The sequence below is a fragment of the Belonocnema kinseyi genome, chromosome 4 (assembly GCF_010883055.1).
Source record: "Belonocnema kinseyi isolate 2016_QV_RU_SX_M_011 chromosome 4, B_treatae_v1, whole genome shotgun sequence".
Classification (NCBI taxonomy): domain Eukaryota; kingdom Metazoa; phylum Arthropoda; class Insecta; order Hymenoptera; family Cynipidae; genus Belonocnema; species Belonocnema kinseyi.
Genome location: NC_046660.1, coordinates 20712178 through 20722424, shown reverse-complemented (window position 1 = coordinate 20722424; position 10247 = coordinate 20712178). Strand labels below are relative to the sequence as shown.

The 10247-nt window shown below is 22.5% G+C and overlaps 1 protein-coding gene across 1 annotated transcript; it reads right to left on the bottom strand.

Annotated features, from left to right (window-relative positions):
- Window positions 1–376: 376 nt before the first annotated feature.
- On the bottom strand, window positions 377–6806 carry LOC117170781 (apolipoprotein D-like). Its single transcript, XM_033357819.1, has 4 exons — window positions 6696–6806; window positions 6216–6346; window positions 677–847; window positions 377–533 (listed from the first exon to the last, which is right to left on the bottom strand). Exons 1-4 carry the CDS (start codon window positions 6804–6806, stop codon window positions 377–379), a joined length of 570 nt encoding a protein of 189 aa, XP_033213710.1.
- Window positions 6807–10247: the final 3441 nt, after the last annotated feature.

Here is a 10247-nt window from a genome sequence, read left to right as displayed (position 1 = left end):
ATAGCAATAGGAACATTTTAAGGCGGTTTTCCAAATTCTATCTTTGGATTCTTAATTTAATTTCCGGGAATTCTGCCCATTGAATTGATTATAGGACGTTAAATAGATTTTTAAATTTTATTTAAACCTCATTTAAATTTTTTAAATTCAAATCTTTTAAAAGTTTCAAAAGCTTAGTGAAATTGTCCTAAAATATTTCAAATATGGCATAGACGCCTTTTCAAATCTTCGCGATCCGTGAAATCTTTGTGAAATGTTTAAAATACTTTTAAATATTTTTATAATTTTTAAATATTTTCAAAATTTTAAAAAATTTTCATTTTTATTTATTCTTTATTTTTCCAAATGACATAAAAACAATAGTTTTATGAACAATTCATAAGTGTTTCTTAGACTCATTCGGACATTTTTTCTGATCCGTTTTGATTAATGCACTTCTGCTCAGATTGTACTTGTCAAGAACTTTATAAGCCTTCTCGAGGACCGCTACTGATGGCTTTCGTTGTCTGGCCCAAATCCAAACACTTACGGCACTGAAAAAAAAAGATTAATTTTAACTTTCACTTGTCTGCAAATACGTGTTAATAATGAAAAAAATGGAAAATACTAAAAAATAAATTTGTGATCGCCTATGATTTTATTTTTTAAAATAATTATTGATTAGTTTATATCTTACTTTAAAAGTGCTATATCATTGCAGGTGAAAACGACAGCATAGTTATGATAGTCTGTATCCAAAAGAAAATGTTCGGCAAGTTTTTGACCTGGAATATCAACATAAAATTTTCCTATTTGCGGAGTGTCAACGAAATTTGACCAGGCTTCAATTGTTGTTTGTTTGCTAGTTCTAGAAATAATAAAAATGAAAAATAATTATAAAATAATGTAAAAAATATCTGCCAAAAATCAAAATTTAATCAAGCCACGGATCCTCAATAATGAAGGCCTGGAGAGCAGAACTGAATGAGCGCTCGAGCAGTAGCCTAGAGTGGGCGGGACTTGCAGAAATCGCGACAAAAGAGAGAACGTTCTCTCTTTCATCGCGTTTTCTGCACGTCATCCACACCAAATTTTGTTAAAAATTCGTCTTTTTAGATAGAAAATTAATCATTTTCTTTAAAAATTCATATTTTTAGATAAAAATCGAATAACTAGGTTTTAAAATTAAATTACTTTCTGCAAAATTGAAATAATTTCTTTCCTTCTTCAAAATTCAACTTTTTAGTTAAGAATTTTCGAATTTTATTGAAAATTCGTGTTTCTTAGTACAAAATTGAACTTTTTGTTTAAAAAATTCATCTTTTTTATTTCAAATATCAACTTTTTAATTCAGAATTCTTGAATTTTGTCAAAAATTCTTCTTTTTTGGTAATTATTTAATCTTTTTTTTTAAATTAATCCTTTTTAGTTAAAAATTTAACTTTTTGGTTAAGAGTTCTTAAATTATGTTGAAAATTTATTTTTTTTTTGTTAAAAAATTAATCTTTTTGTTCAAAAACTTATATTTCTGATAAAAATCGAATTGCTAGGTTTTGAAGGTAAATTACTTTCTTCAAAATTAAAAAAATTTCTTTCTTTCTTTAAAATTCAGCAGTTTGGTTGAGAATTCTTAAATTTGGTTGAAAATTCATCTGTTTTTGGTACTAAATCATTATTTTCTGTTTTAAAATTCATCTTTTTTATTTAAAAATATTACTTTTTGGTTGAGAATTCTTGAATTATGTTTTAAAAAATCGTCTTTTTTACTAGTAAAATGATCTTTTTATTCAAGAAATTATCAGTTTTAATATAAAAATTAAAATTCGGTTGAGAATCTTTGACATTCATTAAAAATTTGTTTTTTAGGAAGAAAATTAATATTTCTGTTTAAAAAATCATCAGTTTTAGTTAAAAATTGAACTTTTCGGTTGAGAATTATTGAATAAAAATAATCGTTTTTTTCAGTAGAAAGTTAATATTTTCGTTTTAAAACTCATATTTCTGATACAAAACAAACAAATGGGTTTTAAACTTAAATTACTTTTTTCTTAAATAAAAAAAGGCTTTATTTCTTAAAAATTCAACTTTTCGGTTGAGAAATCTTGAATTTTCTTCAAAATTCATCTTTTTTGGTATGAAATTATTCTTTTTGTTTCAAAATTAATCTTTTTTAGTTAAATTTCCACTTTTTAATTCAGAATTCTTAAATTTTTTCGAAAATTCTTTTTTTTTTTTTAGTAAATTTATCTTTTTGTTTCAAAAGTCTTCTTTTTTAGTTGAAAATATAACTTCTTGGTTGAGAAATCTTAAATTTTGTTTAAAAATCTTATTTTTTTTGGTTTTTTTTGGTTGAGAATTCTGGAATTTTATTAATGATTCGTCTTTTTGTATACAAAATGAATTTTCTGTTTCAAAATTCATCTTTAAAGTTAAATTGCTTTCTTCAAAATTAAAAAAAAATTCTTTCTTTTTCCAAAATTAAACTTTCTGTTTAAGACTTCTTGAATTTTATTCAAAATTCCTATTTTTTAGCACAACATTAATCTTTTTGTTTGGAAAATTCACCTTTTTTAATGTAAAAATAAACTTTTATGTTCAAAATTCTTGAACTTTGTCAAAAACTTGTCGTATTTGTTAATGAAGATTTCTTCTTTAATTAAAATTCCATTTTTTTTAAATTTGAAAGTTCAATTTTTAGGTTCAGAATTCTTGAATAATGTTAAAAATTTACCTTTTTTGGTGGTAATTTAAATTTTTTGTAATTCATCTTTTTATTTGAATGTGACAAGTTTTTTTTATTAAAAATATTCAAAAAATCATCTTTTTTGGTAGTCAATTAATTTTTTTTATTTGAAAAGTTATATTTTTCATGTGAAAGTACAAATTTTTATTGATGAATTCTTGAATTATGTTAAAAAAACTTTTTTTTGTGGTAAATTGATGTTTTTTTTTTAAATCATCAGTTTTAGTTGAAAATTCAACATTTCGGTTGAGAATGCTTGAAATTTCTTAAACATTCGTTGTTTTTTTTCTGTAGAAAATTAGTATTTTTCTTAAAAAATTCATATTAAAAAAAAATTTAGGAACCCGGTTCTAAAGTTAGTTTCTTCAAAATTAAAAAAAGTTTCTTCCTTCCTTAACAATTCAAATTTTTGGTAGACAACTCTTGAATTTGATTAAAAATTCGTCTTTTTTTGGTACAAAGATAATCTTTTTGTTAAAAAATTTATCAGTTTTATTTGAAAATTTAACTTTTCGCTTGAGAATTCTGGAATTTTATTCAAAATTCGGTTTTTTCGGTAAACAATTAATCGCTTTTATTAAAAAATCATTAGTTTAAATAGAAAATTCAACTTTTCATTTAAGAATTCTTGAATTTTGAAAACGCGACGAAAGACAGAACGGAATCCGTTCTCTCTTTCGTCGCATTTTCTGCGCGGCATCCTCACCAAATTTGGTTAAAAAATCTTCTTTTTCGGTAGAAAAATAATCTTTTTGTTTAAAAATTCATATTTTTAGATAAAAATCGAATAAATAGCTTTTAAAATTAAATTACTTTCTTCAAAATTGAAACAAATTCTTTCTTCAAAATTCAACTTTTTGGTTAAGAATTTTTGAATTTTATTAACAATTCGTCTTTTTTGGTATAAAATCAATCTTTTTGTTTTAAAATTTATCTTTTTTAGTTGAAACTTCAACTTTTTGGTTCAGAATTTTCGAATTTTGTCAAAAATTCTTCTTTTTTTGTAGTAAGTTAATCGTTTTTGTTTAAAAAATAATCTTTTTCAGGTAAAAATTTACCATTTTGGTTAGGAATTTCTAAATTATGTTAAAAATTTCTTTTTTTTCGGTAGAAGATGATTCTATTTGTTTAAAAACTCATGTTTCTGATAAAAGTCGAATTACTAGGTTTTAAAGATAAATTACTTTCTTCAAAAAAAAAAATCCTTCTTTCTTCAAAATTAAAATTTTTGCTTGAGAATTCTCACAGAAAGAATAGAAGATAAACCTTACATCGATTTCCGATAAAAGACTTTCTGTAGAGAAAATTAACTTCACAGGATAAGCTTTACACAAATTTTGGCTATACTTTCTTTTGTTTTTTAATTACAAATACATACTTTTTGAAAGACGCGAAGTTGGCTAAACAAAAGTTTATAGCTCTAAATAATTTCCTGCAATAAATTTTCTTTTCAGTTTTTTCTGTGCTCGCATGTTATTTAATTTTTGTCTTTTTTGGTAGTAAATTCATCTTTTTATTTAGAAATTCCTTTTTTAGTATGAACTTCAACTTTTTGGTACAGAATTCTTGACTTTTTAACAAATTCGTTTATTTTTCTAGTAAAATAATATTTTTTGTTTAAATGTTCTTCTTTTCTACTTGAAAATTTAACTTATTGGTTAAGAATTGTTGAATGTTGTTAAAAATTCACCTTTTTGGTACTAAGTTGATCTTTTCTGTTTAAGAATTTATCTTTTTCATTAGAAAAATTTTTTTATTGAGAATTCTTGAATTATGTTTAAAAATCGTATTTTTTCGTGAAGTTGATCATTTGTTGTCAAAATTATTAGTTTTACTTAAAATTTTTTATTTCGTTTGAATATCCTTGAATTTTCTTAAAAATTCGTTTTTTCGGAAAAATTAATCTTTTTCTTTAAAAAATCATCAATTTCAGTTTAAATGTTAACTGTTCGGTTGAGAATTCGTGAATTTTGTTTAAAAATCCTTTTTGCCAATAGAAAATTATCTTGTTATTTAAAAACTCATATTGCTGATAAAAATCGAATAACTAGGTTTTAAAGTTAATTTACTTTCTATAAAATTTAAAAAATTATTTCCTTCTTAAAAATTCAATTTTTTGGTTAAGAATTCTTGAATTTTCTTTAAAATTCGTCTTTTTTGGTATATAATTATTATTTGTTGTTTAAAAATTAATATTTTTTAGTTAAAACTTCAACTTTTCAATTCAGAATTCTTCAATTTAGTGAAAACTTCTTCTTTTTTGGTAGTAAATTAATCTTTTTGTTTGAAAATTGTTCTTTTTCAGGTGAAAATTTAACTTCTTGATTGAGAATTCTTGAATTTGGTAAAAAAAAGTTTTTTAATACAAAATTAATTTTTTTGTTTAAAAATTCATATTTTTTATAAAAATTCAAAAACTAGGTTTTAAAGTTGAATTCATTTCTTCAAAATTAAAAAAAATCTTTCTTCAGTAAAAATTTAACTGTTTGGCTGAGAATTCTGGAATTTTAATAATAATTTGTCTTTTTCAGTACAAAATTAATCTTTTTGTTTAAAAATTTACCTTTTTTAATTAAAACTTCAACTTTTTAGTTCAGAATTCTTGAACTTTATCAAAAACTCGTATTTTATGGTAATAAATATTTCTTTTTTGTTTCAAATGCCATTTTTTTTAATTCAACGTTTTGTTTGAGAATTCTTAAATTATGTTAAACAATTCAACCTTTTGGTTCAGAACTCTTGAATTTTATTAAAAATTCGTCCTTTTCGGGACAAAATGAAGTAGTAAATTAATCTTTTTTGTTCAAAAATTAATATTTTTGTTTAAAAATTTGATAACTAAGTTTTGAAATTAAATTAGTTTCTTCAAAAATAAAACAAATCTTTTTTTCTTGAAAATTCAACTTTTTGGCTGAGAATTTTATTTAAAATGTTTCTTTTTTGGTACGACATTAATTTTTTTGTTTAAAAATTAATCTTTTTTAGTTTAAACTCCAACTTTTTACTTCAAAATTTTTGAATTTTGCCAGAAAAGAATTTTTTTGGTAGTAAATTAATCTTTTTGCTTAAAAATTATTTTTTTTTAGTTAAAAATTTAACTTCTTGGTTGAGAATTCTTAAATTTGGTTAAAAATTCGTATTTTTTGGTAGAAAATTAATAGTTTTTCTTAAAAAATTATCAGTTTTAATTGAAAATTGAACTTTTCATTTAAGAATTCTTGAATTTTGAAACGCGACGAAAAACAGAACGGAATCCGTTTTCTCTTTCATCGCGTTTTCTGCGCCTCATCCCCACTCCTGGCTACTACTCGAACGCTCGTTCGGTTACAGCTTCCTTTTAGGAAGAAACAAAAGATTTATTTTTGTAACTGTGTGTTTGTTTGCAGATAATAAATTAATTTTTCAAATGATAAATAACGTTTTAGAATTTTTTTAATGAGTAACTCGACTAGTTATTTCTTTCATCTAATTTATAAAATATTATTTTACTTACAAAACGTTCATTTGCTTGTAGATAACTTTGGTTGAATGATCTTCGTTTTTCGAGTAGCTGGCAGTTACGCATTTTTCCAGCAATTCAGAAAACGAAACATATTTTTGTATTTCGAACCATTCACCGAGATACTAAATCAAAAGGAAAAAAATACGATGTGTTAATTAAAGGTTTACAAACCGTTAAGATATAATCTAATAATAAAATAATAAATTTTTTATCACGAGAAAACTCAAGAAGAAAAATTAGCACTATTATATTAGCACCTGAAAAGAAAAATTTAATTTAAAAGTTAAGAGAAGCAAATGCGTTCGTTAAAGCCGAAAGAGCTTTAACAAAAGAGAATTCACAATCAGCAGATTAAAGATGTCGATGCTTTGATCTTTAATTTTATATGGCCTGCGCACAAATGAGGGAGAAGTAAAAAGACCTTGCAGCCAATATTTTTTTAATATCTCCTAATTTTTTATTTATATTTACCATTGTCATATTGAAATCTTGCACCACTTCCACATCTGGACAAGCTCCAAAACCAGGAAGTTGAGAGAAAGCCCCATCACAGAGCAGTAGAATGAATCCCACCAGAAACATTTTTTATCTGAAAAAAAATATTTAAAAAATGAATAAACATTTATATTTAGATAAAAATAAAGGGCAAACTCATACTCTTAAAAAAACTGAGGCACGACTATTAAATTTGAATGCTTAGCGTTTTATTTCAATGAAAAATGTGTTCATTCGCTTTTTAATTATTATATTTTTATAACAGTCGAGACTCATGTTTTAAGCTTGTACTTAATAAATATCAAATATTGTATAAATTATATAATCGTAACGTACGTATTATAAACCAGACAGAGAAACATAAAATTATTTAAAATTTCATTTTTAATGTAAATGTATATTTCGAAGCAAACATTTTAATCTTTATTTAATATTTAAAAAGAAAATAAGATATTTGATAATATTCAAAAAACATTAATTTAGAATTCAATTACTCAAATGAAAAGTAACTTTCTTATTTGAAAAGTATTTCGATATTTAAACAAGAAAATAATAATTTTATTTTTTCATAAAATTTATTTCTGAACGTTTCTAAACATTATTAATAGAAGAGAACATTTAAATTATAAATCATTCTTTAATATTGGAAAAGAATTATATTTTTAACAGTTACAAATGATTAATTTATTATTAATTATCAAATATCGTTCTTAACATTTATTTCTGTTTAATCTTTTTTAAATTTACAAAGAGATGAGAAAAATTAAATTATGGAAGAAGCACATTATAAAAAATCTGGAAAAAACTGAAAAGCTTTTTAATAATTTTGGAAGATTTTGAAATTAAATTTTGTGAAATATTTCGGGGAAAATTTCTAATGGTATACATTTTCTTTTTAACAAAGAATGTTAAATTATCAAGAATTTAAAAATTGTGGAAAAAGAATTGGGAAGACTTTGAGACAATTGTTTTTATTTTTCTGGATTTAGAAAATTCTTAGGTAAACTAATTTTTCCAAAGTATTGAGAGAATAAAAAAAAATGTTCTTAAGATCCATGGGATGATTTTAACTGATTATTTTGTGATCAATTGTATGAGAAAATTAAAAAGGATTACAAGAGCTTTTTAATCATTTCCTAAAATTTTTAAAAAGAGTGTAAAATATTTTTGAAACAAATTTTGCAATTTTACCATATTATATAATTAAAAAAAAAAGTTCAAGTAAACTCAAGAGATATTCAGAAATTTTCAAATGATGCAAAAGTAATTAAATATTGTAAATTTTTTAAAAAGAATTTCGTAAGATTTTAAAGATATTCTCTTAGTTTTGCCGAATTTAAAAAAAAAATCAATAATTTTGTAATACACTTTAGAAGCGTTACAAGAATTTCTAAAGGTTTTAAAAGATTAAACAAATTTTCTTAAAATTCCTGAGAAAATTTAACAGATTATCAAGATTTTTTTTACTTTGTTACATAATGATTTTTCAAAATTTTAAGAAAATTTCGAGTTAGTTAAAAATATTTTTAGGAATTCTGGACGTTTTAAATAGAAGAGAAATATTTAAAAACTTGGAAAAATTTCTAAAAATTTCGGATCATTTCTTGATTTATTTAGGACTAGTCCTAAACATCTTTGAGAAAGACTCGAACGTTTCCAAATATTTGGTGGAATTATATAAAATAAGATAAATCCTTTAAAGTCTTCTAGTTTCTTTTTTTAGACATCCGAAATATTCAAAAAATGTATTTTAATTTTCTCACGAATGTTATAAAAATTATATTTGCATAAATTTAAAAACAAACTGGTAACTTAATTTCTTGTTCTCAATTCTCAGAATTAATTTCATGTCAAATTAAAGTGTTCAGAAATTTTTAACAAATCAATAGTTATTTTAAATTTGTATGTGTTATTATTATTATTATTATTATTATTATTATTATTATTATTATTATTATTATTTTGTACTCTTTATGGTATTGAAAGAAGTTGTTAAACAGTTAACTTCTATCATTACTTACATTTTGTAACCTCCGAGATATTATTTTACTGAAGTTGGATTAAAACGCTTAAAATAATTGAAAAATACAATTATCCGAATACGGATAATTTTTAACCGACTCGTGATAAAAATAATCTCCCGTCCGATAATTTTTATCCGCCCTGCAGATAATTATTAGTTTCCGTCGGATAATTTTAGTTTTCAAGGGTTTGGTAATAAATCGGCAATTAAAATAAAAAAGTGATTTTAGAAAAAATGTCGAAATGCGCCTAACTGAATTTTATAACTAAGAATTTTTAAACTAAAAAAGGTATATTTTTAAACAAAAATGGAATAGTTAAAGATTTGACTCCAACAATTTAAATTGTAAAAAAACTAATTTTTTACCAAGAAGTTGATATGTTTTACTAAATTATTGAACTTTCAAGATAAAATAAGGAATTTTCTATCCGAAATATTTCATTAATTTAATCAAAAATATTAAAATTTTATAATATAAGTTAATTCCATACCAATGGAGACTAATTTCCAAAAAAATACAAGAACTCTCTATCCAAAAGTTGAATTTTCAAATAGAATAATTTTCAGCAAAAAAAACGAATTAAAAAAATAATAGTTTAATTTTTAAAGTTAGTTGAATTTTTGGTTCAAAAAAATATACATTCGACCTTAAATGGAATAGTTAATTTTTAATTATCAAAGTAATTTTTCAACCAAAATAAAAATAAATTTTTAACAAATCCGTTTAATTTTAAACTAGAAAGATGATTTTTTAATTAAAATTTTGAATCATCAACCAGAAAATGCATTTTTAAGAAATCAGTTTAGCTTTAAAATCTAGTTGTTAAATTTGTTACCTAGAAAATTAATTATCTAACAAAAAAAAAAAAAAAACGAATTTTTAATCAAATTGAAGGAATTTCTACGAAGTGTTGATTTTTCAAACAATAAAGATAAATTTACCAAGAAAATGTACGGATTTACAATAAAATTCAAGAATTCTCAGCCAAAAATTTGAGTTATTAAAAAAGAATGTTTTTTCATGATATTCAAGAAAGTAGTTGAGTTTTAAAGTCTAGTTGTTAAGCTTTTAAACAAAAATATTAATTTTTCAACCAAAAGATTAATTTTGTACCGAAATTTAGTTTGTTAACAAAATTCAAGTATTCTCTACAAAAAAGTCGAATTTTCAAAACAAAAAAATGAACTTTTTAACAAAAAGATTAATTTAATAGCGAAAAAAGACGAATTTTCAATTAAATTCAAGAATTCTCAACCAGAAAGTTAAATTTTTAAGAAAGAAAATTTTTTATTTTGTAAGCGGTAGTTTAACTTTAGAACCTGTTTGTTAAAATGATTAATTTAAAAAAAAAATTAACAACTGGTTTCAACTGGAAAATATGAATTTTTAAATAAAAAGATTATTTTACAACCACAAAAAGAGAATTTTTAATTAATATCAAGAATTCTTAACAAAAAAAGATGAATTTTTGATAAAATTTATAAATTGTCAAAGAAAAAGTTCA

Bases quoted from the DNA above. Each gene is read 5' to 3' on its own strand.
- LOC117170781 (XM_033357819.1), bottom strand. From the start codon at position 6,806: ATGTTTCTGGTGGGATTCATTCTACTGCTCTGTGATGGGGCTTTCTCT. The intron at 6,347-6,695 runs GTAAATATAAAT...CTTTTGATTTAG, and splicing joins AAGATTTCAATATGACAATG to TATCTCGGTGAATGGTTCGA. The intron at 848-6,215 runs GTAAGTAAAATA...TATTATTTCTAG, and splicing joins TACAAGCAAATGAACGTTTT to AACTAGCAAACAAACAACAA.